Source organism: Pichia membranifaciens (assembly GCF_001661235.1).
Source record: "Pichia membranifaciens NRRL Y-2026 unplaced genomic scaffold PICMEscaffold_1, whole genome shotgun sequence".
NCBI lineage: Eukaryota > Fungi > Ascomycota > Pichiomycetes > Pichiales > Pichiaceae > Pichia > Pichia membranifaciens.
In genome coordinates, this window is record NW_017566982.1 from 64,178 (window position 1) to 89,946 (window position 25,769).

The following is a 25,769-nucleotide window of genomic DNA, read 5'->3' on the forward strand; positions in this document are numbered from 1 at the left end:
GTATTGCGACAGCAAAAGTAGTGGCAGGGGCATCATGTTTTTGTTTTCCTCTCTAGCTGTTTATCGATTGTTTCATATCAGAACGGGAAATGGGGTTGACGGAGACAGCTTTCACCAGCAAGCTTGCTTTCCCCTGTTTCTTCTCTTTATACGAGATTGCGTGACTGCAGTTTTGGGAAGCAATGGATTACACAGTACCGGGATTTGACCCCAACACCCTGCGAGTGGTTGACTTGAAACGAGTGCTCGGAGAGAACAACATATCATGGCCCTCACGACACCGGAAGTCAGACCTTGTGGAAATTTTCACATATGAGCTCATACCGAAGCTAAAGCGGCAGAAGCGAATGGAGGATAAACAGAGGCGCATAGAAAGTGCCCAGAAAAAACATGAGACTGGTCAGGGATTTGTCGAGGCAGAGGAGGTGGACAAGGAGAGGGTGAACAAGGAGAAGGTGACGAAAAGCAAAGACACAAAAGAAAAGGAAGCAACTGCTAAGAAGGCCGATATCGAAAAAAGCAAGCCAATTGACGTGCTGAGTGTGAAGAAACGCGATAGCAAGGCTGCCAATGGCACGGACAAAAAGAGAAAACACTCACAACTCGTGAACCAAAATGAGTTCCAGTCAGGCAACGATACAGCACTGTACGACGATTACTCGGAACTTTTACACAGAAAGGTCAAGAAGAAGCGTAATTTCTCTAGGCCTGTTGCAGGAGAAAAGAGGAAGAATGCTCAGCAAGATAAAGAAAGTAATAATAACAGAACACTCGTGTCACAAGGCGATGACTCCACCGTGAAGCCTGAAACTGAACCGGTAGAAAACGCAGAACAACCTAGCGGTGTCAATTTATTCAACAGGAGTGGAGAGATCAAATTTGCATTGCCTGCCGTGAGCAGTCCAAAGCTTGAAGAACACGAGAACATTAATCAAATGGCGAACAGTACTTTTAACAATCACTTAAATAGCAACATTTTTGATAACATTAGTGAAAGCAACGATGACGAAGACAACACAGTGCTAATCAAGAAAGAGCCACAGTCTAGTTTACTCACCCCGCCCCACGTGAAGGTTGAAAAGAATATTTTGTCAGGACCCACAAAAGACATTACGCTTCCTGCTACAGAAGAAGACCACGCTCACAAGAAGAAAGAGGTAGAAGAAGACATTAGAGTCAAACTAGAAAAAATAGAAACACTCCGAACAGAGATCCGGGACGAGCTGAAGGGTGCAGGAAAGGATGCAAGTCAAACACAAATTTCCTCCTCAAACGATCTTAAAATTTTGGACTCCCTACCCTCTCAGAACTCATCAACCAACTTCACATTTGACAGCGACTCCGAGCTACTTACACAGTTACAAAACGAATTTGAGTTAGAAAATTCGAGAATTGAAATTGAGTCAGAAAAAGTTCTTAATAGGATAAACTCCAGAGAAAAATTCAAATATTATAAGGCCCAATTCATCAAAATTATTGTAATTTGGCTAGCTTTGTTGCTATTTTCTTTCGTTTTGGCGATATATAGACAAGAACGGATACAAGTGGGGTTTTGTGGCTGTGGGACTGAAAGCAACATATCACTATTGTTCAAGTTGTTTAATATAAGGCTTAAATGTGTAGAGTGCCCAGACCATGGAGTGTGTTATCCTTATTCGCAGCTTTCATGTCTGCCGGAGTATATCATGTCACAGCCATTGTTTTGGTCTTTCTGGGGCCTTATACCAACTTACAACACATGTGTATTGGATTCGACGAAAGTCAAAAAGATCAATAAGATTGTTAAATCGGTTTTGGATTTACTTTCTAGAAGAAACGCCAATATAAAGTGTGGCGATGGATTGGATCGAGAGGCAGGGTTAAGTTGGAAACAAATTGTCGAGACCATAGATCAGAGACTTGCCAACGATTTCAACGACAAAAATTATGCCTACATCTGGGAGAAGGTGAAAATTATGTTAACCACCAGAACTGACTTAAAATTTGTACCAGATGATAAGGAAAAAAACAAAGTGATCATAAGATCTTTGTCCTTGTCCAGATTATCAATTAAATGCAGGCTTAAAAGATTGCTGATCACCCTTCTGGTCAAGTACAAAGTATATTTGCTTAGTGTAATGACCATTCTTCTTACGTTATCCTGGATTTTTTATCAGATCAATCAAGCACTCAGCCGAAATGAATACTACAGAAACATGGTAAAAGAAATTATCAACAAGTTGCAAAAGCAGGCCACCGATAATAGGCACAGCGGGGTTGCCAAGCCCTACATAGCGAAGATCCAGCTTCGGGACTACTACCTACCTCAGCTTCAGAAGCTCACAAAGAAGAATAGAGATTCTGTATGGAAACGAGTGGTAAAGAACATCGAGGCAAACAGCAACATCAAAACGGAGGACGTCGAGATCAACGGTGACATCATGCGAGTGTGGTCTTGGTGCTCTGATATTTGACCGGGCGTGCTCTTCAAAGAAACTCTCTCTAGATTGTGTATAATCTTTTGTAATTGTACCATAAAGACGTTAACTGACTGACTCATCGCTTTTTCAATAGCGTGGCGCACAGCCCTTTTTGTCCTTTTTCGAAAAGCCTGTGCGGTGCCGGGGAACGCTCATCTCTGACAGTTTGGAACCGATTTACGGCACCAGGCTAAAGTAGGGCTCAAGAGGCGGATTCCTTAATTATAGAATCTGCAAGAAAGACAAGCTTTTGTTGCTATAACATAGAGAAAGAGAAATGTCAACTTTCGGATCCATTTTTCGTGTCACCACATATGGCGAATCTCACTGTAAGTCAGTGGGATGCATTGTGGACGGTGTTCCACCAAACATGTCCTTAACAGAGGAAGACATTCAACCACAGCTGACCCGTCGTCGTCCTGGGCAGTCGAAGCTTACAACGCCACGTAATGAGAAAGATCAGGTTGAAATCCAAAGTGGTACCGAGTTCGGGAAGACTTTAGGTACTCCGATCGCCATGGTTGTGAAAAACAAGGATCAAAGACCTCATGATTACTCTGAAATGGACAAATACCCAAGACCTTCACATGCAGATTTCACTTACCAAACTAAATATGGTATAAAGGCCTCGAGTGGTGGTGGACGTGCCTCTGCGAGAGAAACTATCGGACGTGTTGCCGCCGGTGCTATTGCTGAGAAATTCTTGCAACAAATCAACGATGTTGAGATTGTTGCGTTTGTCTCTTCTGTCGGCGACTGCTCTATGGATAGATCATGCCTGAATCCTGACTTTATGGAGTTGCTACAGAATATCACCAGAGAGCAAGTCGATGCCGCAGGTCCCATCAGATGTCCTGATCCTGAAAAGGCTGAGAAGATGACCAAGATTGTCGAGCACTATAGAGATCAACACGACTCCATCGGTGGTGTCGTCACTTGTGTTGTTAGAAATGTACCTATCGGGTTAGGTGAACCTGCATTTGACAAACTGGAGGCTCTTCTTGCTCATGCGATGTTGTCGATCCCAGCATCTAAAGGTTTCGAAATAGGCTCTGGTTTCGAAGGTACGAAAATACCTGGCTCAAAGCATAATGATCCTTTTGTGCAAAAGGGTGATAAACTGGGAACTTCTACAAACAACTCCGGTGGTATCCAGGGTGGTATTTCGAATGGTGAAAACATCTATTTTTCTGTTCCCTTTAAATCACCTGCAACCATATGTCAAGAACAACAAACATCCACCTATGAAGGTTCTGATGGTGTGTTATCCTCAAAGGGTAGACACGACCCTAATGTGGTTCCAAGGGCTATTCCAATCATTGAAGCTATGACTGCATTAGTGCTAGCGGATGCATACTTGATTCAAAAATCAAGAGAGTCCACTTTCGGCGTAGTCTATTGAATTTTTTCGACAGTAACGCATCATTGCAAAAGAATACCATTTCTTTTTATTAATATACTCTTATATAAATTATTAGAAAGATCACACAAACATGTATATTTAAATACTCGTACTACAGAAACGACTCATCGTGGTATTCATCACTGATGACACGTTTTCGAACTTCATTGTCTTCGCCTTGTTCTTTGCTTGAGCTTGAACATCTTGACTTTTCTTCAATTTGCCGATCTTTGTTCAGACCTTTAGAAATATCAACAATGTCATTCTCATCCTTCAAGCTTTCCTCATCCTCATCGGGGTTGACAACACGGAGTTTGGAGCGTCTTTTGGAACCAACCAAAATTTGGACTTCCATGTTATCCAGTACATCATCTGCAATAGATCCCTGCTCATCGTAATCATTACTATTGTATGGAGGAGATACTCTGGTATTTTCTGTGTGTACCTGAGTTAAGTACGGATTGACAATCACGTTTGAAGACATGGTGGACGTAGATATCATTGATAGTGGTCGTCTTGCAGATTTTGAGTTGTAGGAGTAAACACTCGAGCTATTGGTCAAAGAAGAATCAATTGTTGGAGAAAAAATCTGCTGCATATAGTGATGTTGTGGCAATGAAACAAGGGAACTATTATATGCCTGTTTCATAGGTATAAACCCCAAAGTTTGTGAATGAAAAGTACTTACGGAGGCTTCTTCGGGAATGTGGTTCAGAGTTGAACTCGTCCTGTTTGGGAAGCTCACCAAAGTTGTGTGTTTCGGAATAGCTGGAGGTGGCGAAGGCAGGGTGGGTGATAGTGTTGACTCATCGGAATGAATAGTGTACAAGTCGTTTTCAAATGAATTCTTACGAGCAACATTACCATTAATATTGGCGTTATTATCGAATTCATACTTTGCATTGTTAATGTTATCATTCCCAATATCAAATTGATTGAGAGAACTTTTGGCGGTCACAAAAGTGGCAATAGATGACTGAGTCGAAGCACTTCTTTTCAAGGAATGGCTTATGAAATTTGAAGCAACCGATAACGATCTTCGAACTGAATTCGAGCTATAATCTGGCAGGTTATCAACTTTGGGCTTCACAATACTAAACAGGCTTTTTTGTCGTTGGAAATCTTGCCTTTTTCTTCTCCAGGAATTTAGTGATAGGTCGTCACTGTCATCGTAGTTATTGATGTTAATTTTCTCAAAATCATAATCACTACCACCATGGGATTTATAGTCTGAGTCGTAAGAGGAGAACGTGGTTTCGGAAAATTGTTTGTGTTGGTTTTCGTAAAAGTCAACAATCTCTCTGATTTCCTTTTCATTTCTTTCGTCCTCTTGTCTTTTTCTGTAACGTTTGTACAGCCAGACAACAAGACAAGTCAATATGATGATCACCAAAATTGGAATAATGACAGATAGTGCGATTGTCAAATTTTTGTTTGAGTGTGAGAAGGGTCTTACTGATGCGGCAGAAGCTGCGATCGTAGTGTAGTCAACCTCTGATAGGCGCTTTAGATTGGTGGCGTTGTATAATTGGATGGTCAACTCGAATTCAGAACTCAAAGATCGTTTGTTCATCGAGATAGAGTTGTTTGAGGCGGAGGATGAGGAGGGTGAAACAGAAATTGTTAACAAGGTGTCATAGATTATACCTGCTGCCAGAATGGAATCTAGTGAGAGCTTTACGCCTGTTTTCGCATTGCTGTTATCGGCAAGAATGAGATCGTTGCTGAGATCCTCCCACTCCCACACGTTTCTGGAGACATTCAGCGCTGCTATCTTCGGATACACGTCGGTATTGTTCACGCCAATACCGCCGATCATCAGGACGGAAGAAACCTCGAAGTCCGTTGATGTGTCATTGTAAGCAAATTGGTTAGTTTCCGAAAAGACGGGCAGGACTAGGGAGCCTGTTCTTGGCTGGACGTCCTGGGCGCTCGATATATTGCAGGGTCTTTCCGCCCAGCTGTTGTACTGCCAGACTGGTATCTCCATCATGCTTACCATCTGGTTGTCCGAGGAGACGCCGCCGAAGAGAGCGAGTGTGTTTGAGTTGATCTGGAGAGCAGTAGACTTGTAGAAGGGGGACGGCTGGACCTGCGAGGTGGCGTTCGAGGACTCCCACGTGGTTGTGTCGAGCCGGATCATCCTCGTGGAGAGAGACTGGCTGTCCGAGGACGGCGTTCCGGAGAAGATGTATATCCCTGTGCGGTCGGAGTCGGTGTACAGGTATGTGGCGTCGCTGAAGTACTCGATGTTTGACCTGAGCGTGACGTTTTTCCACGAGTCCGAGACGTGGTCGTACTTGCTGACGCCCAACAGGCCGTGCTGGGAGGGGCACAGGGAGTAGAGAACGGCGCTTGCGATGAGGACGTCGCAGGCCTGCTGCGGCGGAGCCGCGATGGTGCAGTTGAGGACGTCTCCGGAGGCGAGCCGTGTGTTGAACGGAATGCGGTAGATCTTGTTGAGGGAGCTGCCGTAGTGCGACACGTCGTCTGCGTCGTGGTTGTGCAGGTACAGGTAGAGCGTCCTGTTGTCGAAGTCGTAGAGGGTGTCCTGGGACACGAGGGCCGTGGCATGCTGCAGCAGCAGCAGCAGCAGGACCACGGGGAGCAGCGGCGTGTGTTGCAGCTGCATCTGGCGGTGTGGGGGTGAGCTTGTGCAGGCCGGGTGTGCTTCTGCGTCTGCTTCTTCCTGTGTGTCCGTGTGTCTCTAGCCCTTGCACGGGTGCCGTGCTCCTGCGCAGGTCCTCCGGGGCCGCTTCAAACCGCTTCGCACACACACACACCAACACAAACGTCTTCTGGCACAACGCTTCCCTGAGGCCACACTGCATCCCGGTCAACCCCAGCCCATTAGACAGCCCTTTCCGAACGGTTGGCACCACTAGATGCCAGTGGAAAACCCCGTGTTGATCTTTGTCCCGATCCGGCACCTGCCCGATCCGGCGCCGCCGCCCTCCCAGGTCGCGGTTCGACTCCCGCTCCCCGCTCCTGCCCTCCCGCCACCGCGTCCGCCAATCCCCGCCGGCCCGGCTCTTTCTTTTCCCGCCCCCACGTGTTCTGTGCCACCGCCTGGCCAGCCCGCCTTTTCTCGGCTCTTTGTCCAACGGGGCTGGCAAGACGCTGTGCCTCGTTCGCAGCCCCCGCCAGCGCAGCGCCCGCTGTCAGACGAGCAACGGGGGCTGAGGGCCTAGAACAATAGCGCGGCGAGAAGTGCAGTAGAAGTGTATTCTGGCGCCTCGGGGGCTATCTAGCGATGAAGGGGAAGGCAGAACGGTTCAGAAGGACACGACGAGGACGACAGGAGGGTGGTGGAGCGGTGGAAGAGGTCGGGGAACGAGTGAGCAGCAGAGGTGTGTAGCTTTCTTTGGTAGTGGAGTGTTGGTGTGGTTCTGGTTCTTGGTTATCTGGTGCGTAGAGGAGCTGGAGCAGGAGCTGGTAAGCACGACAAGTGGGCCTTCGAAGCACTGAAAAAAAAACGGAAACTAGCACTGCCAGTGGCACGATGAAAAGACTCATTATGATGAGAGGCGGACCAGGCCGGATGTACACGCTAGCGGTGTCGTTGTTGCTGCTGCTAGGCGGAGTGTACATGTTCTTGCGGGTGGCGGCGTCTGTGGGCGAGACGGAGAGCGGTGTTGGGCGGGGGTATGAGGCAGCCAACGGGGTTGTGGACCGGGACATCGACGTGCGCCGGAAGGGGGCAGCGGGGGCCGGAGCAGTGAAGGACGCCACGTTCTTCACGATCTGCCGCAACTCGGACCTGCGGGGGATGAAGAACAGCATCGAGTCGATGGAGAAGCGGTTCAACCAGCACCACCACTACCCGTGGGTGTTTGCGAACGACGAGCCGTTCACAGAGGAGTTCCGGGAAACGGTGGCGGGGCTCGTGAGCGGAGACGCCATCTTCACGACGATCCCGAAGGAGTACTGGGACGTGCCTGCGTCCGTGGACCAGACGGTGATGGAGCAGCAGCTGCGGCTGCTCGAGCTGGACGGCGTGCTGTACGGCGGCGACCTGTCGTACCGCAAGATGTGCCGCTTCAACTCGGGCTTCTTCTACAAGCTGCAGGCGCTGGCCCCGTACAACTGGTACTGGCGGGTGGAGCCGAACATCAAGTACAGCTGCGACGTGCCCGAGGACCCGTTCCGCACAATGGTCGACGGCGGCAAGGTGTACGGCTTTGCGTTGGCCATGACGGAGGACAAGCGCACGGTGCGCAAGCTCTGGAAGACCAGCAGGGACTACTTCGAGAAGCGGGCGTCGTGGAACGCCTCCGTCCCGGAGGGCGACAGCTACGACACGATCCAGCACACGTCGCTCGGCTTCATCGAACAGAACACCGACACCAACCTGCTCGTGCGGGGGGACTTCAACTACTGCCACTACTGGTCGAACTTCGAGATCGGCAGCCTCGCCTTCTTCCGTGGCCCGGACTACGACGGCTACTTCGAGGCCCTCGACCGCACAGGCAACTTCTTCTACGAGCGCTGGGGGGACGCCCCCGTGCACACCATCGCCGTCAGCTACTTGCTTCCGCCGGAGAAGATCCACTACTTCGACAACACGGGCTACTACCACGAGAAGATCGGCAACTGTCCGAGAGACCGCAAGGTCTTCAAAGCCCTGAACTGTGCCTGCTCCCGCTACCAGGACTTCAGCTGGAAGAAGTACTCGTGTGTCCCGCGGTGGTTCAAAGGCCTCCGTCTCGACTCCCCGCACGAGGCTCACCACTGAGAACGTGGCATATGTAGCTGACAGCCGCCTGCTCACCAGCCGGCTGTCATACCATGTACTTTATACCCCCACTGCGGACGAATAAACGAATAAATGTCTCACCCCGTCGGCGAGAGAGAAACTCCGGCGTGTCCGACGTTGGCAGAGGGAATTTCCACGCGAGCGAGAGAGGGAGGCCGCCTGGCCTGACCAGGAGGGAGACACGCAAGGAGCTGACTAAGAGAAAGGACAAGGGTGTCTGCACAGAGGTCTTTCTTCCAGTCAAGAGGGGGAGAAGGGGGAGCTTGCGGTTCGGAAAGCAATTGCACAGCACTGCACAACATAGCGCAGCACCATGGGACGTAACGGAAAAAGCCAGCAGGAACAGCGTCTCTTGGAGTTGCTGAATGCCCCTGTGAACAGAAACAAATGTGGTGAATGCAAATCGCATGACCCGACATGGGCGTCGTGGAATTTGGGCGTCTTCCTCTGCGGGCGGTGTGCCAGCGCCCACCGATCCTTGGGCGACCACATCTCTGTGGTGAAATCGTTGTCAATGGAAAACTGGTCCAGCCACGAGCTGTCCGTGCTCGGCAAAATTGGCAACAAGCGCAACAACGGCTTCTGGAACGAGAAGAAGATCCCCTTCCCGTTCGACCCGGACGACAAGGACTCTTTGGTCATGTGGTTGAGAGAGAAGTACACAGGCAAGTTTCGCTACGGCGCCGTCACCGACGCAGACTACAACTTGGACGACTCCTGGGCCGACCGCACCGACGACTACGGTTTCGACAACAACCGCTCCAGAAGCTCCAGCTCGGGCGGCATCATGGGCCGCCGGATCTCCTCCGCGTTGGGCTTGAACTACGTGGGGCCCACCCGCCGCAGACAGATGAGCGCCGCCAGCAGCAGCGCAGGCGGCTTATCCAATAACGACTACGGCTACGACGCCGACGACGCCGACTCGTCAACGCTGACCCGCTCGATGAGACGGGGTAGAGAGAAAAACGGTCTCCGCAGCGGCTACGACAACGATGACGACGACTACGGCAGCCACGGCAGCAGAAGCAGGTCCACCTACGACAGAGACCGGCCCCGGGGCTCAAGGTACACGTCTCCAGTCTCTCCGTCCAGACCGGCGAGACTCACGTTCAGGAGACCTACCGGCACCGAATTCCGCAAGTACGGCGACCAGAGCCGCAAAATGAAGTTCGACATGGGTTTTGAGGACGAAGACGTGAACGTCGAAGCGTTGGCTCTCGCCCATGGCAACATCAACCGAGCCATTGAAATCATCAAGCAAAGCGGGGTCAAGCCGGCAGACCACTCAACCGACGCCCCATCCTCCGCTTCCGCTTCCGCAAGGGGCACCTCCACGTCCACGCCTTCGCTACCCCAGCGGAAGGAGACCACGGGTGCCCTCTTCGACTCGTCTAAGGCCGGAGGGTTCAACTGGCTTGACGACTCGATGCCACCTGCAGCCACGGGTACGTTGACGGGCACCGCTCCTGCCTCTGCTGCCGCAGAAAACCAGATATTCCAGTACGTCGACCCAAACACAGGCGCAGTGTACTACATCGATGGCAACGGCCAGCAGTATGTTGATCCCTCGCTACAACAGCAACAGACCCAGCTTTTGCCGCAGCAACAGCAACAACAGACACTACAGACAAACCCATACCAGATGCAGCAGGCTCAATTCCAGCAGCAGCAAGCGCTCCAGCAGCAGCAGGCACTCCAACAGCAGCAGGCGCTCCAACAACAGCAGATGCTGCAGCAGCAACAAATGCTGATGCAACAGCAACAACAGCAGACCCAGCAGCCTAGCTACTTCGGCGGCTTCTGAAGACAGCTGAGACAATAAGGGGATTCTTCAATAACGCTATGTTTACGGTTCTATTTTCAGCACTACTCGCTGATGCTGAGTGCTATATATCTATCTCTGTATCTAAACCTCTAAGTTTTTCTGCATGTATGCGTGTGCGTAGACACGTATGGATCGATGCGTCTCACTCTGGCTCAGATCTCTCTGTAGATTTCTCTTTGCCAGAAGTACAGGCCGTCGAACCAGACCGTCCCCAAGGAGCCTAGCAAGTATGGGGTCTCGTTCCAGATGAACCCCCGATACGTCATCCCGTGCGGCGGGTCTGCCAGAAGGATGGACAACGCGTACGTCAGATTGGCAAGCACGGCAAACGTGAACAACAACGGTGACACGCCCTCAACCGACTTCCTCAGGTAGTTGTGGTAGAGCTGCGGAAGTCGGGACGAGCAGTAGAGGAGGGTGCACAACCACGCAAAGACCATCCCCACCGCCTCTCCATCGAATGCCGCAGACAGCGCCGACGCTTGCAGCGGCACAGCAGCCACCGGCGACGCAGACAACAACGCCGTTGCGGTAGTGACCACCTGCGTCTTAGTGAGCACGGGCACGTGCGATGCCACCGATGACGACGACACCGTCGACGTGTAGCCGTCATCGGCAAGCAGCTCCACGGACGACCCGGCGTCGGGCCGCCGACCGCGGTAGTAGTAGTACTGGAAGTCGAGAATCACGTCATTGAGAACAAAGTACGCCGAGAGGTACGTCTGGAACGGGAGTTGCTCCGTGAGCACACACCCTACGAGGTTGAACGAGTCGCCCAGAAGCCACAAGATCAACAAATACGGGGACAACCCGTCGACAGACTTTCTGCAGTAGTTGTGCCATTGCTGCGGCAGAAGCGCCACGATCCAGCACAGCGTCGACACCAGCGAGAGTAGGCGGCTGCTGTTTTCCATTCCCTATGTCTCCTCTGCTTCTTCCTTTTCTTTGTCTCCTTTGCTGGTCTGTTTTGTCCTCTTCTTTGCCTCCTCTTTCTCTTGCTTCCTTGCCGTCTTATCTGCCCGGCGCCCCTTATCGCCTCATCCCTCTGCCGCTTTCCTTATCGGGGCAACGGGACACGGCCACCGTAGCTGACGTAAACACCCCCGCGCCGGAAGGGTGACATCTTCTCCGGCTGCTGATAGCGAATTTGCCTGGCAGGATGACTCCTCAGGAGGTGAGACCAGGCTTTATTTTTTTGCCTCAGCGTGTCTTGTTTATCTGGAACCGGTGGCACTCCTTCTTTCCTCCTGAGCCCGGTTTGCCCGTGCATCAGCGGATAAGCGTATACATGTGTGTGTGCGTGCTGTTTAGAAGTGCATGGTGAACAGATGTCTTCAGGAGCAGCAGCAACTACTACAACAAGAATGAAGACGGGGGCCGGGCCGGGCGGCACGGCGGCGGCGGCGGCAAATCCGGTGTTGGCGGCAGGCTCGTCTGAGACAGGGAAGGTTGTCTCGCATTTCCGGATCGGAATAGAGATCGGACGAGGGTCGTTTGCCAACGTGTACAAGGGGGTGGACCTCGACAACAACAACAAGACGGTGGCGATTAAGTCGGTGTTCCGGAGCCGATTAAAGAACCAGAAGTTGGTGACGAATTTGGAGATCGAGATTAAGATTTTGCGCAACTTGAAGAACCCGCACATCGTGTCGCTCTTGGACTGCGTGAAGACAGACCACCACTTCCACTTGGTGATGGACTACTGCTCCTTGGGCGATTTGTCGTACTTCATCCGCAAGAAAACCCAGTTGTCCAATCACCACCCGATAATCAAAACCGTTTTGGAGAAGTACCCCTCGCCGGCAAACTCGAACGGGTTGAACGAGTTCTTGGTTGTCAACTTTGCCAAGCAGCTCTCGTCCGCGTTGAAGTTTCTCAGGTCGCAGAACTTGGTCCACAGAGACATCAAGCCGCAAAACCTCCTATTGTGCTCACCGGCACACTCGAAAGACGAGTTCGTGGAAAATCACTATGCTGGTTTCTGGGAGTTGCCGATTTTGAAAGTTGCAGATTTCGGGTTTGCCAGGTATTTGCCTTCGACCTCGATGGCCGAAACCTTGTGCGGCTCTCCTCTTTACATGGCTCCGGAAATCTTGAGGTATGAGAAATACAACGCCAAGGCAGACCTTTGGTCTGTCGGTACGGTCATCTACGAGATGGTTGTTGGCAAGCCTCCATTCAGAGCCTCCAATCATATCGAATTGTTAAAGAAAATAGAGAAGTCGAATGACCAGATCAACTTCCCCACTGATTTTGAAATTTCACAGGATCTGATCAGGTTGATCTGCAACCTTTTGAAGGCGAATCCCACGGATAGGATGGGTTTCAATGAGTTCTTCAGTGACCCTGTAATAAACTCGAACAACGACATTTACGAATCGATGGAGGAGTCACTCTCTTATTCGGTTGAAAACGAAGAAATGTACGTCAGCGAGTACCTAGTGGGCAAAGACCGCAACGAAAATAGCCTCCCAAAAACAGAAAAAAATGTCATAAATAAAAAACCATCAGCATTAGTAACAGCTTCTATCATAAAACAAAAAGCAAAAAAACAAATACTTCCAAACCAGTTTGAAAGGCAAATTCAAGAACCTTTGAACAAATTAGTCATCGAGGAGGGCAATGAAGACGAACTTGAAACTAACGGCAGCGACAAAAAAATCAAAGAAGACCCCGTAGCTAACAACTTGAAATCTAATGCCTCCAACGGCATCGTCACTAGGGAAAATATCGAAAACAGGATTAGGCCAAAATCTATGGAGAAATCCGTAGAAGAACTTTTGCAAGAGCAACAGAAGGCAATAAAGAGTGATCCTGACGCCAATGGTAATAACACCGCCACTGACCCTAATGTTACTGTCAATGTCAAGCTCAATGGCCGTGACCAGATGCTCAGCAGAAGAAAAAATAAAGCGGGAAACGACATCATTGTCGAAAAGGATTACGTTGTTGTTGAAAAGAGAAATGTCGAAGTCAACACATTTGCCGATGAAATCAGCAAAGCTTCAAAACCTTTAAAGAATCCTGAAAGACACTCTTTTTCAAAGCAAAGAAGATATTCGATGTCTGTTAGTCCAAGCGGAGCTTTGAAAGAAGTTCTCGATTATACCACAGAAAGATTGTTTGGTGCAACCAATACTACCGCTAATAATAATACTGGTTCCACCAATACTGAAGCTGTGAGTACTAGTGATAGGCATGATGATTACGGCCCTGAATCCACGCCAAGGAGCTCACAAGACAAGCCAACTGAAATAACTAAAATAGGATCGTCAGAGGATAAGGTTGATATCAACAAGATCATCCTAGGTCGAAACAGTAGTTTCAAGAACACCAGTCTCAACATGAGGGAGTCCAATGATAAAACCGACCAGATTGATGGAATCATAAATAAGATTGAAAGGTTTGCAATGATGGCCCATGCCATAAGTTTGTACGCAGAAATAAAGTTTGACCAAGTGATCCCATTACCCCCTTCGAGTAATAACAACGAGTCAAATCATTTTGTTGATGTGTTTGATTTGGATGACTACAACAGATACTCTGGTGCCATTGGATTGGAAAAGAACATGAATAATCCAGAAAAGAAAAACAACAGCACAAACAGTAATACACTACAATATAACTCAGTTTATAGAAAACTATGCCAAGAAGGGTTGGCTCTATATTTAAAGACACTTCTGTTTTTGGGTGAAGCTATCAAGGCTTCTAGTGAATGGTGGGCTAAAAACAAGTATAAGAGCAACATCACACCTATGATGGGCGAGTTGATCCAATGGATACGTAACCGCTTCAATGAGTCCTTGGAGAAGGCAGAATACTTAAAGCTACGGATGAACAGATTCGAAGAAGAAGAAAATTCAGCTGAGAACAACCCAGAGCCAAACTTCATTTGTGAGAAAATTATATTCGACAGGGCGATTGAAATCAGCAAGGATACAGCAATTCAGGAATTGGGACATGCTACTGATGTGAATGAACTAAAGAAGTGCGAGATTGCGTATTCACTATCTGTCTGGATGCTAGAGTCGCTACTTTATCAGCCAAAGGAAAGTGACGGAGGATGCCTAGAGAGAGGAGACCAAGACATCGTTGAAAATTTCATCAATAGTATAGGCACGCGGTTGTTAATTTTGAAGAGCAAGATTGACAACCAATCGAAAGGGACTCGGACTGACTAGGACGCAAGCAGTTTGAACCTGTTATTGTGCGGAAAATAATAAAACAGAAAAAAAAGGAAAAATTAATAAAAAAACAAGGGGTTCGAAAAGGATTCGTGCTCGAGTTTGGATTAGAATGGGTCGGACTGGAATATGATCGGAGTATCAATTATTGAATAGAATTTAAGAGGGCGGACTTTATCATGTTATTTATTGGATTTGGAGATTACGAAACTCGTTGAAAAAAGGTATAAAAAAGGTTAAAAAAGAGTGGTATTTTATAATTTAGGGTGATTTATTATTTATCGTAATGTGAATTAATGATGTTCGGCTATTTTCGTGTGCAGTGCTTCTCGCTTTCCCCGACACAAGTGGGTTGCTGCATGCTTCGAGCGCACATCTATTGGCAACACCTCCGCTTGTTTTCTAGCGGCACAATTGTGATTGTGCTTGTGCTTGTGCTTGTGCTTGTGCTTGTGCTAGCATCCCTACCCGTGTTGGATCGGCCCTGCAGCCCGCCGAGGACGGTGATGTGCACAAACGGTGCAGGGACTAAATTATTACAAAAGATCAGGCCGCGATTGGCGGGCACGTGTATCCGGGCTGCACGACAGCGGATGGACCCCGTTTTGGAAAGCAACGGAACACAAGCGGTACAGAGGCACGGTGGTGTTGCAACTTAGAACCAAAAAGAGGAGCAGGAGGAGTATTGTACCCCCACGTTGGGCAACGGTGGAGTGTTATGGCGGTGGTTAGCTTGGTTGCTCTCTGGACCGTCTCTTGTTTAAAAAGGATTTGTAGTCCCAACTCTGCTGTAGTGATAGCTGCGGCGGAAACAAGTAACTTCGGTCTCTTGAGTTCCTTCTTCTCCCAGCAAACACTCTCTAGACCACAATGAAGTACTCCACCGTCTCCCTCATTGCCTCCGCTCTTTTCACGTCTGCAAAGGCCGCCGAAACCACCAGAACTGAAAGAACTTTCAGCTCGTACCTTCCTTCACCATCCCAGGTCGCCAAGGATGCTGCCAACGCCAGCACCATCCAATGGACCTCCGACGTCAAGGGTAAGGCCTTCGACAGATTTGTTGTTATCTGGTTAGAAAACACCGATTTCGACCAGGCTGCCGAACAACCAGACATGGCTTGGGTTGCTTCCCAGGGTATCACCTTGACCAACTACTGGGCTCTCACTCACCCTTCGGAGCCAAACTACATGGCCTCTATTGGTGGTGACTACTTCTCCTTGGATGATGACAGATTTATCAGTTTGCCAAAGAACGTTTCCACGGTTGCTGAATTGTTGGATGACAAGGGAGTCTCCTTCGGTACCTACCAAGAACATCTTCCATACACCGGTTTCCTCGGTTTCAACTACTCCAACCAGGAAACCTTTGCCAATGACTACGTCAGAAAGCACAACCCATTTGCCTTGTACGACTCCTACACCTCTAACTCTACCAGATTGTCCGTCATGAAGAACTTCACCGGCTTCGAGAAGGACTTGGCTGACGAGAAGTTGCCACAATACGTCATCATCACTCCAAATATGACCAACGATGCTCACGACACTAACATCAAGGTTGCAGGTAAGTGGACCAGAGACTTCATCACCCCATTGTTGAAGAACGACTACTTCATGAACAACACCTTGGTGTTGATCACTTTCGATGAAAACGAGACCTACGGTGAACAAAACACCGTCTTCTCCATTTTGTTGGGTGGTGTTATCCCAGACGACTTAAAGGGTACTACCGACAACACCTTCTACAACCACTACACCCAAATCGCCTCTGCCGAAGCCAACTGGGACCTTTACCACTTGGGTAGAAACGACGTGACCGCCAACATCTGGAGCTCTTTGGCCGACGCTGTCGGTGTTACCAACAAGGAAGTTGACACCAGATTCTTGGTCAACAATGAAACATACCACGGTTACTTGTACGACAACAAAATCGCCCTTCCAGCACCAAACGTCTCTGCAACTAACATCGTCGGTAACAGCATCTTGCCAGCCATCTCCTCTGTGTGGGCTGACGAGTACTCCGCCCAAGTTAAGGCAAACTACTTCACCTCCACCACCACCTTAGTCACTGCTGGAACTTTGACCAACGCTGTCTCCCTCTACGAGGATGTCATGGCCTCCTCCACTGCCCAATCCGGTTCAGCTAAGAAGTCCGCTACCATCACCACCAAGTCCAGTGCTGCTACTTCTTCCTCCCACGCTGAATCTTCTAAGGCCGAAGCCGTTTCTGCCTCTGCTTCCAGCAGTGCCAAGGCCAGCCCATCTTCTGTGTCCTCCTCCTCCAAGGCAGGTGCAGTCGGCGTTGTTCCTGCAACTGGCGTTTCTGCTGTCGCAGCCTTAGTCTTTGCCCTTCTCATGTAATCACCTCACCACCTCTTTTTATTATTCCTTTGCTTTTACGGTTGCTATCCACTTGTACCATCTGGTGGTATCTTATTCATGCCTCCTAACCCCCTCCTCCCCCCCCCCCCTTTCTGTATAGCTTTCCCAAAAGAATCTTTTACTTCACTTTTATGGTCGATCTGGAACTCGACCCTTTCCTGCGGGACGCTTAATTGACGCGGTAGTCCAGACCGCAGTTGCCGGATTCGGCGGCACGGTCGTCAACGGCATCTTTCTCTGCAGTGCGTATATATAGCTCCAACAGGAACGAAGATATATTTGAAGACTGCACAGACGTCAAGCTGATATCTTTTGCTGGAGTTTGGGGAAGGCACAGGTGGGCTACTATCCGTCGGGCTGCTACTATGGCAAGGACAACAACGCGAATGTTCTCTTCCTCCTCCTCCTCCACCACCTCCTCTTCTTCCACGTCCGCCGTGTTCTCCTCGCAGAACCCGAGAGGAAAATCGGTTTCTGTCACATGCACAGAGGAAGGGATTCTTCGGAAAACTAAGAATGGGATGGGCGGTAGCTTGAAGTATAGACACAATCATGAGAAGCCTCACAGGAGCCTGGTGTCCTACCATGACTTGCCCCACTGGCAGAAAGACAACGACTTCATTATCTACGGTTATGTCAGTGAGACGAATAATTTGTGGCATTGTTTCGACACGCTTTTCTTCTTTAACAACGAGTCACTGAACATCTTCACTCACTTGCTTCCGGGAACGGTTTTTCCGATCTTAATGGCGGTCTTCATTCCTTATCTGATTGTCCACGAGAATTTCATTTCTTACGTACCTCCGTGGTTGGTGCACCTACCTGCGTACACTAACACCGACGCATCCGACTACGGGATATTTGCGCTTTTCTTTATTGGCTTCATGGTGTGTCTCTCCTGTTCAGCCACATTCCACATGCTGAAGGTCCACTCCCACGTGGTGGCCTCGATGGGCTCTCGTTTAGACTATGCTGGCATATTGCTCTTGATTGCTTCTTCATTGATCGGCATCGTCCACTACTCTTTTATTGATCAGCCTGCCCTGAGAAGCATTTTTGTCTCGATCACTTCTGTCATCGGGGTCGTCTCTCTTTTAGTCACATGGCATCCAGACTTTCGCACACCAAAATGGAGACCCATCAGAACCTCCACTTTCGTCACTTTCGCCTTCTCTGGATTGATTCCAATTTGTTACGGCTTCCTCATCATGGACTGGAAAGTTGCAGCAGACAGAGCAGGCCTGAAATACGTTGGCTACGAAGCACTTTCTTATCTTGCCGGGGCTACTATGTACGCTTTTAGAATACCAGAAAGATTGTCACCTGGCACTTTCGACATGGTCGGTAACAGTCACCAGATTTTCCATTGTTTGGTTGTTCTCGGAGCTTATTGTCATTTGCGTGCCTTGGTTCATGCTTACATCGTTGCTAAGTCTACCACTCTAGGTGGTCAGCTCTTATGAACTATCAAAGAAGCGCTAGCCGCATCTTTTCTCTTGACCTGGTCATACAAGTTAATGTACCGCTCATCATTTTTCACACTTTATTTCTTCGACTTACACTTTTACTTTTTCTTACACTTTTACAATTTTTTGCTTACTCCAATTACTGATTTATAGATTTGAATTTTTTATAGAAATTATGGTACTTTATTCAAAATATACAACCCGTGCTTATAAATATCCGACTATCTTGTTTTCTGACCCATTTAACCACTTTCAATCCATACGCCAGCATATCGCTTTCGGTGACTGTACCTTTTCCTATGATAAAGACCTCATATGTACCAAACTTACACCCAAAACCAAGAATCTTCTCTTCATTTATTTCGTCATACCAGTCTTCATAAATAACCGTGTTCGATCCTCCAGCGGCTTCTCCTCCATCGAGTACTATCTTCTCACTACCCTCACTAAAATCCAAACATGCAGTATCAGTCCAAACAACGTGTAATCGGTGACGTAAATATTTGTAAACATTAAGTAAATTTCGTCTGACCTTTTCATCATTTATATCAAAATAAACTGATTCTGGGAAAATACATTGTACTGATCTTTTGGACCTCACGGCAAAATGTAATATACCACTCCAGGGTTCAGTGCCGTCGGAAAGATTTTTCTGCTTTGGGGAATTTAGTGAAAGCTTGTTGATCAAAGATGAAAAGGCTGTGCTACCTTGCACGTTTTCTTTAAATTCGTTTCCCTTGTCGCCTATTATCTTATCGACCACAATTCTTCCGTTTCCGACTAAACTGCTCCATATATTCCTGTATATTTTATGATCAAAAAGAATGGTTTTAGCAATCTCATTCGATATCTTTCTCATCTCATTGAATGTGTCTTTATATGGAGACATCAATATAATACCTATCTTCGTACTGTCTTCGTCAAGATGTAGGTCATCTGTGTCTTTGATATCATGCAATTTGAATAGCCTTTCATCTTTCAACTGATGAAATTGTATTAGATTGTATAAATGGCCACTAGAGTTAAATTTAGGAAGACAAATCGGCACCCAAAACGTTTCCGAAGTGATAAATTTTAGTTGGCCTTTGTCATCACTCTTGGTTTTGAATGTGTTGGTATTGAATATCATCTCGAATAAAATCATCAAATCTGATGTGTGCAAAGTATGCCTTTTTGGCCTCATAATGCTTATCAACTTTTCATTTGGTCCGACTATTAATCCATACAATAAATTTTCAGACCTAAAATTCATTAGCTTTCTTTCTAACCTGCTTCTTATAGAGAGATGCATACGCAGACACTGCAACCCGCCCAGCACTTGTGAAACGTTTAAATTGTTAGCAAAACCCTCACAAATGGAGTCCAATGTTAAAACGTCGGTTTTCCCGAGTAGATTTCTTAAATCGAAATTTGCGTATTTACCAAAAAGCTTGTCGATGTAGGGTTTTGATAATGCTGAAAGGATGAAACTGTAAATGAAATCTAGTTGTTGTTCAAGTTCAATATATGTCGACTGATTGGATCGAACTATAGTCATCAAGATAATTGGAGACTTATCCAAGAAAACAAACTTAATTGGCTGTCCAGTCTTTTTATCCTTGCATTCAATAATTTTCACTGACTTGGAACCATTACTGGAATATTTGTAAAATGACACAATGGTTTGAATAACTCCTGAATACACAACAAAAATATCATACGAACCATGCATGCAGTAAATTGGCTTACCTGCTGAGGATAACATAAAGAAATGTTGTCTATTGCCAAAAAACTTGCTTATGTTGTCCGAATCATCGGAATATTCTAGACATTCATTGAGCACAAACGGAAAACCGGTTTCTTTGAAGTCACTATTTGCAGTTGGTTCATTCTCGACATCATCAGTAATATTAGCAGCGGTTATAATAGGCGATAGTATTGTAGATGCGGTGTCGTCGGCCTGGTTCACACTCAAAACATCGTCATTAGTGCTGTTCTCTGCTCCGTTCATGCGATTCAAACTCACGTTTTCTAGGCTTATACTGTTCATCGGTACTGTTCTCAACTCCTTAAACATAATCCCCGTATTTCCATTAGCCTGATTTCCCAAACTTATGATCGACGTTGTTTTTCGTAAAGCTTGTTGCTGATGGGGATCAATGAACCTGGCCTCGTCTGCAGAACTGTCCACGACGTCATCGCTTGAAAGATTAGTGGCAAAATAATCATCTTGGAATTCCAATGGACTTGTTGCCAGTTCGGATTCCATCGTATAGCTAGTATACAACCTCAACAAAGAAGTTGGAATTGTCTTGACCACAATAATGGTCCCAGAACTTATTAAAGATCTTTCCTGCTAACAATAACTGCTTTCCAGATACGATCGCTTATTATACATGTTACTACTCTCGCCCCGTAAACACGAGGATTTTTTCTTGAGATCATCATTATTATCAATGACTACTAAAAAATCGCATCTGAACTCCTTTCAGATAACACATCTCCAACTCTTTGATAAGAAACATTCATGAAGTAGTAATTCATATTTAGTAGCACTGGCACATTTACGTTCAGAATCCTTATCAAAGTGGCACCAATGTCTTTGAGAAACAAGAGGTCTTCTTCATCTCTTGCGCCCACATCACGTCAAAGTCTACTTACACAGGCCGATTATTCTTCGTCAGTCGGAGACAAGCAACCATCAATTGACCACAAGATAGAAAAGCAGATAAAACGAGTTTCGACACTATTTCATAGATCTAAGACCGAAGATGGGACGTTCACCTCAACAAATAGTGGCCATCAGAGTAACTCCTCAAACCTAGCAATGAGTTCTGATAGCCCAGAGATACCATTGCCCCAATCGCTAACCAGTAATAGTCTTTATTCTTTAAAGAATACATCAAGTGGAACATTAGTTAGTAGGCAACAGAGCTTGGATACTCATTTTAACAATGGCCATGGTATAAATAACGTGGAGTTCACCAATATACGGAATGGACCTGAGTTTTACGACGGTTCAGACTCAATCAACTCTCCTAGTTCTGCTAGTTTTGTGGATAAGACTAGGGACACTAAATTTGGGAGGTTTTTAACTAAAACAGGAAACAAAGTGAAAAAGTTTTCGGACATGAGCGGTGATCAACTTAATCTCGGTCTTGGTTTACACGGTCACGGGGGTTTGGGCCATAATCACAGTTACAGCTATAATCATAATCATAGCCATAACCATAGCCATGGGTTTCCGGAATTGAACCTTCAGGGCTCGTTTATGTCTGTTGGATCAAACAATAAGGATCTCAAATCTCCAATTACGCGTGGTTTCAAAGGTGATCAAAAATTATCTTTTGGGGAAAAATTGAAGCTTTTGAACTCGACAAAGTACAAAAACTACCATTACCACAATATACTAAGGAACAAGAAGGAATCGTTAAAAAATGGCATTAAGCTTGGATCTAAAAACAATGATCTCGCTCATGGACATGACCATAACAATATTATGGCTGGAACCTCATATGCGCTTTACGACATCAACTATATTGAAATTGAGAGGATGATTGCCAATGATGTGTTGAACTTCGAGCAGTGTGATCAATACTGTAAGTTCCTATACGACCGGCTTCAAAATCTATTAATGCCTTTGTTTAGGGGAGAGTCTTTGCAGTCTTCCTTGGAAGATATTACGAAATTGGTTAGCTTATATGTGAGACTTCGGAAAGCAGAGGAAGGAGGAGTAAGAGAAAGTGAAAAAGTTTATAAAAGTACAGACACTATGGCAGGAGTAATGAGCAGTGGTAACAACAGCACCAACAAAAATAATAAGAACATGAATTCGAGTTTTGGTATTGGACATTCTCAGTCACAGAACTCATTGAACTCTTTCAAAGAATCTGATGAGTATGATACCCCATTCATGAAACCCAGTGCCACATTTGCCAGTTCCCCAATGACGACTGAGTTGAATTCGCCAACTGCCTTTTCCCCGCTTATAAAGATGCAGTCCGCATCATTTATCGCGATTTCTAAGGTGTTAGAAGATGTGAATGAAATTATAAAGCATGGAATGGCTGTTATGATCAATCAGCTTTACTACGATGAGGCTAATGATACCGTAAGATTTATTAAGGGTAACAATCCCGTGTTACGCAAGCGAAAAAACACTATACAGTACGCCAATGACGAGGGTATGGATAACCTGCACTACACACCAACATCAAGCACTTTCAACAGTAACTCGATGGCTAGCAATGCACACATCTTCAATGGTAGTAACAATAACGACAATGACAATAGTAACGGAGTCAACAATGGCAATATGGGCAGATCCTCTAACTCTTTGTACGCCATGGATATGGGCATCAATTCTTCCACAAAAAGTGTGACAGAGTTCCCCGTTCTGACTCCAACCCACACGTTCAACTCGTATGATATCAGGCAAGGAGATCCGTGGGACAGCGTCAATGATCCTTACAACGGGTACGGGCACGATCTCAATGACGACAATGATATACTTAACCTCAGCTCCTTACCTATAGGCAAATTTGAGAAATGCACCGGCATACTATGGGACATGTTCCAAAGAAACATACTGTTTGATCTTACAAGCATCATGTTGCCCGTTGAACTTGAGTTTGCCAACGGCCATCGTGATATCAGCAAGATTCACAACAGAGCCAACTCGATCTTGTACAATCGTGGGGAACAAATGGTCAGCTTCACAAACACGATGGTGTACCCAAATATCAGCAACTTTGGAAAGGGAGAGAGTGGGGCTGGTAACAGCATCATCGGCAGTCTTGGCGAGTGGGGCGATATCAACATCCGCAACGTGCTTCTCGTCGGGTTCCGCGATTACGTCGTCATCCCGCTCTACGAGATGAACCGACAGTTCGAGGACGTGGAGGGTGTGGGTGTAGATATGGAGCAGCGGACCGTTCCTGGAGACAGGACAGGCCATGGTGCTAAGCCGGTCACGTCAGCCACTGCCACGGCCTCTAAGAACGACGTGAAGCTGAGTGTCAAATCGGCCAGTGGCAGCAGCAGCCTCATACAGGAGTACACCGATGCATGTGTGTTGCTGCAGTGCTTCAGGCTTGTCAGCAGCGTTGGCACAAACGATACGAATCAGAAACTTGTCGAGAACCTGCTTGTCCAGATGCGGGACAAGTGCCGCCGTTACGAGAGTGCAGTCTCCGAGGATTAGCCAGCCAGCTAGCCAATTCATGGAATCACGTGCGCAGCGCCTGGCCGATTTCGGCGGCGGCCGGTTTTTCTTCCAGAATTTTCCAGCGGCGGGGCGGATGGCGGGGAGCTTTCGCAGGCAGACGGCGGGTGATGATGGTCTGTGGAGAAGAGGGTGGAAATATTTATTGGAGTGTTCTGCCCTTTTCGCCTTTGTAGTTGCGGAGGCGTTGCGGTAGTTTTGTTGCACTTCTTTGAGTTCCTGCCATCGACTACACACAACCATGTTAAGATTTGCTTCTCCTGCTGTCAAACAATCTATCAAAGCACAGGCTTTGAAACAACAAGTCAGATCCGTCTCCTACAAGGAGTTAAAGTTCGGTGTCGAAGGTAGAGCGGCCTTGCTGAAGGGTGTCGAGACCTTGGCTGATGCTGTCTCTGTCACCTTAGGTCCTAAGGGTAGAAACGTTCTTATTGAACAGCCTTTTGGTGCTCCAAAGATCACCAAGGATGGTGTGACCGTTGCCAGATCCATTGTCTTGCAAGACAAGTTTGAAAACTTGGGTGCAAAGTTGCTACAAGACGTAGCCTCAAAAACCAACGAGAGTGCTGGTGATGGTACCACGTCTGCCACGGTTTTGGGAAGATCGATTTTCACCGAGTCCGTCAAGAACGTTGCTGCCGGCTGCAACCCAATGGACTTGAGAAGAGGTTCTCAAGCTGCCGTTGAAGCCGTCATCAAGTTTTTGTCTGAGCACAAGAAGGAGGTCACCACCTCTGCAGAAATCGCACAAGTTGCCACCATCTCCGCCAACGGTGACGCACACATCGGTGGTATGTTGGCCAACGCCATGGCCAAGGTCGGCAAGGAGGGAGTCATCACCATTAAAGAAGGTAAGACTTTGGAAGACGAGCTACAGGTCACCGAAGGTATGAGATTCGACAGGGGTTACATCTCTCCATACTTCATCACCGACGCCAAGTCCGGTAAGGTTGAATTCGAAAACCCGTTGTTGCTTTTGTCCGAAAAGAAGATCTCTTCCATCCAGGATATTCTACCATCCCTCGAGATCTCCAACAAGTTGAGAAGACCTTTGTTGGTTGTAGCTGAAGACATCGACGGTGAGGCTTTAGCTGCATGTATCTTGAACAAGTTGAGAGGTCAAGTCCAAGTCTGTTGTGTCAAGGCCCCAGGCTTCGGCGATAACAGAAAGAACATCTTGGGTGATGTCGCCATCCTTACAGGTGGTACCGTCTTCACTGAAGAATTAGACATCAAGCCAGAGAACGCTGCTCCAGAGTTGCTTGGTACTGCCGGGTCAATCACCATCACAAAGGAAGACACTGTTGTCTTGAACGGTGCTGGTCAAAAGGACACCATCTTGCAAAGATGCGAACAAATCAGAGGTGCCATCGAGGATGCTGCTACCTCCGACTACGAAAAGGAAAAGTTACACGAAAGATTGGCCAAGCTCTCTGGTGGTGTCGCCGTCATCAGAGTCGGTGGTGCTTCCGAAGTCGAGGTCGGTGAAAAGAAGGACAGATACGATGATGCTCTTTGCGCAACCAGAGCAGCTGTCCAAGAAGGTATCTTACCTGGTGGAGGTACCGCTTTGATCAAGGCAACCCAAGTATTAGACTCAGTTAAGACCGAAAACTTTGACCAAAAGTTAGGTGTCGACATTATCAAGGCTGCTATTTTGAAGCCAGCAAAGAAGATTGTCGAAAATGCTGGTGGTGAGGGCTCTGTTGTCGTTGGTAAATTACTAGACCAATACTCCGGTGATTTTAACGTCGGTTACGACTCCGCTAAGGGTGAATACGTCGACATGATCCAAACGGGTATCATTGATCCGTTCAAAGTCGTCAAGAACGGTCTTGTTGATGCCTCCGGTGTTGCTTCTCTTCTTGCAACTACTGAATGTGCAATTGTTGATGTTCCTGAGCCAAAGGGTGCACCAGCTGCTGCTCCAGGCGGTATGGGCGGTATGGGCGGTATGCCTGGTATGGGTTTCTAAGCCCACTGAGTGAGCATTCGATATGACGCCCATCTGTTTGTCTGTTTGTTTGTTTCCCTGTTTATACTAATTTAAAGGTTTGTAAATAAGTAACTGAAAGAAAAGATTAAAAATCATAAT

At 47.4% G+C, this 25,769-nt stretch overlaps 13 protein-coding genes across 13 annotated transcripts; 10 read left to right on the plus strand and 3 right to left on the minus strand.

The window, feature by feature from the left end:
- Nucleotides 1–93: 93 nt before the first annotated feature.
- PICMEDRAFT_13930 (hypothetical protein) lies at nucleotides 94–2,543 on the plus strand. The gene has a single exon (XM_019160139.1). The coding sequence runs from the start codon at nucleotides 183–185 to the stop codon at nucleotides 2,451–2,453; it is 2,271 nt and encodes a 756-aa protein (XP_019019448.1). The 5' UTR covers nucleotides 94–182; the 3' UTR covers nucleotides 2,454–2,543.
- Nucleotides 2,544–2,653: 110 nt separating this feature from the next.
- PICMEDRAFT_13931 (hypothetical protein) lies at nucleotides 2,654–3,983 on the plus strand. The gene has a single exon (XM_019160140.1). It carries the CDS (start codon nucleotides 2,737–2,739, stop codon nucleotides 3,859–3,861), a length of 1,125 nt encoding a protein of 374 aa, XP_019019449.1. The 5' UTR covers nucleotides 2,654–2,736; the 3' UTR covers nucleotides 3,862–3,983.
- Nucleotides 3,974–6,493, minus strand: PICMEDRAFT_69984 (hypothetical protein; the record flags this gene model as incomplete). Its single annotated transcript, XM_019163522.1, has 1 exon — nucleotides 3,974–6,493. The coding sequence occupies one exon, from the start codon at nucleotides 6,491–6,493 to the stop codon at nucleotides 3,974–3,976; it is 2,520 nt and encodes an 839-aa protein (XP_019019450.1).
- Nucleotides 6,494–6,620: 127 nt separating this feature from the next.
- Nucleotides 6,621–7,208, plus strand: PICMEDRAFT_80122 (hypothetical protein). The gene has a single exon (XM_019164980.1). It carries the CDS (start codon nucleotides 6,747–6,749, stop codon nucleotides 7,050–7,052), a length of 306 nt encoding a protein of 101 aa, XP_019019451.1. The 5' UTR covers nucleotides 6,621–6,746; the 3' UTR covers nucleotides 7,053–7,208.
- A 242-nt stretch (nucleotides 7,209–7,450) lies between these two features.
- PICMEDRAFT_29195 (hypothetical protein) lies at nucleotides 7,451–8,596 on the plus strand (the record flags this gene model as incomplete). The annotated part of the gene is made up of 2 exons (XM_019162578.1): nucleotides 7,451–8,137; nucleotides 8,198–8,596. 2 exons carry the CDS (start codon nucleotides 7,451–7,453, stop codon nucleotides 8,594–8,596), a joined length of 1,086 nt encoding a protein of 361 aa, XP_019019452.1.
- Nucleotides 8,597–8,930: 334 nt separating this feature from the next.
- Nucleotides 8,931–10,421, plus strand: PICMEDRAFT_69986 (hypothetical protein; the record flags this gene model as incomplete). Its single annotated transcript, XM_019163523.1, has 1 exon — nucleotides 8,931–10,421. One exon carries the CDS (start codon nucleotides 8,931–8,933, stop codon nucleotides 10,419–10,421), a length of 1,491 nt encoding a protein of 496 aa, XP_019019453.1.
- Nucleotides 10,422–10,594: 173 nt separating this feature from the next.
- Nucleotides 10,595–11,356, minus strand: PICMEDRAFT_69987 (hypothetical protein; the record flags this gene model as incomplete). The annotated part of the gene is made up of 1 exon (XM_019163524.1): nucleotides 10,595–11,356. One exon carries the CDS (start codon nucleotides 11,354–11,356, stop codon nucleotides 10,595–10,597), a length of 762 nt encoding a protein of 253 aa, XP_019019454.1.
- Nucleotides 11,357–11,806: 450 nt separating this feature from the next.
- Nucleotides 11,807–14,623, plus strand: PICMEDRAFT_56636 (hypothetical protein; the record flags this gene model as incomplete). Its single annotated transcript, XM_019163191.1, has 1 exon — nucleotides 11,807–14,623. One exon carries the CDS (start codon nucleotides 11,807–11,809, stop codon nucleotides 14,621–14,623), a length of 2,817 nt encoding a protein of 938 aa, XP_019019455.1.
- An 873-nt stretch (nucleotides 14,624–15,496) lies between these two features.
- On the plus strand, nucleotides 15,497–17,311 carry PICMEDRAFT_56637 (hypothetical protein; the record flags this gene model as incomplete). The annotated part of the gene is made up of 3 exons (XM_019163192.1): nucleotides 15,497–15,540; nucleotides 15,568–16,732; nucleotides 17,291–17,311. The coding sequence occupies 3 exons, from the start codon at nucleotides 15,497–15,499 to the stop codon at nucleotides 17,309–17,311; spliced, it is 1,230 nt and encodes a 409-aa protein (XP_019019456.1).
- A 215-nt stretch (nucleotides 17,312–17,526) lies between these two features.
- On the plus strand, nucleotides 17,527–18,468 carry PICMEDRAFT_30338 (hypothetical protein; the record flags this gene model as incomplete). Its single annotated transcript, XM_019162636.1, has 2 exons — nucleotides 17,527–17,736; nucleotides 17,788–18,468. 2 exons carry the CDS (start codon nucleotides 17,527–17,529, stop codon nucleotides 18,466–18,468), a joined length of 891 nt encoding a protein of 296 aa, XP_019019457.1.
- Nucleotides 18,469–18,592: 124 nt separating this feature from the next.
- Nucleotides 18,593–20,704, minus strand: PICMEDRAFT_13935 (hypothetical protein). Its single transcript, XM_019160142.1, has one exon. The coding sequence runs from the start codon at nucleotides 20,525–20,527 to the stop codon at nucleotides 18,659–18,661; it is 1,869 nt and encodes a 622-aa protein (XP_019019458.1). The 5' UTR covers nucleotides 20,528–20,704; the 3' UTR covers nucleotides 18,593–18,658.
- A 342-nt stretch (nucleotides 20,705–21,046) lies between these two features.
- On the plus strand, nucleotides 21,047–23,653 carry PICMEDRAFT_69992 (hypothetical protein; the record flags this gene model as incomplete). The annotated part of the gene is made up of 1 exon (XM_019163525.1): nucleotides 21,047–23,653. The coding sequence occupies one exon, from the start codon at nucleotides 21,047–21,049 to the stop codon at nucleotides 23,651–23,653; it is 2,607 nt and encodes an 868-aa protein (XP_019019459.1).
- Nucleotides 23,654–23,915: 262 nt separating this feature from the next.
- PICMEDRAFT_69993 (hypothetical protein) lies at nucleotides 23,916–25,649 on the plus strand (the record flags this gene model as incomplete). The annotated part of the gene is made up of 1 exon (XM_019163526.1): nucleotides 23,916–25,649. The coding sequence occupies one exon, from the start codon at nucleotides 23,916–23,918 to the stop codon at nucleotides 25,647–25,649; it is 1,734 nt and encodes a 577-aa protein (XP_019019460.1).
- Nucleotides 25,650–25,769: the final 120 nt, after the last annotated feature.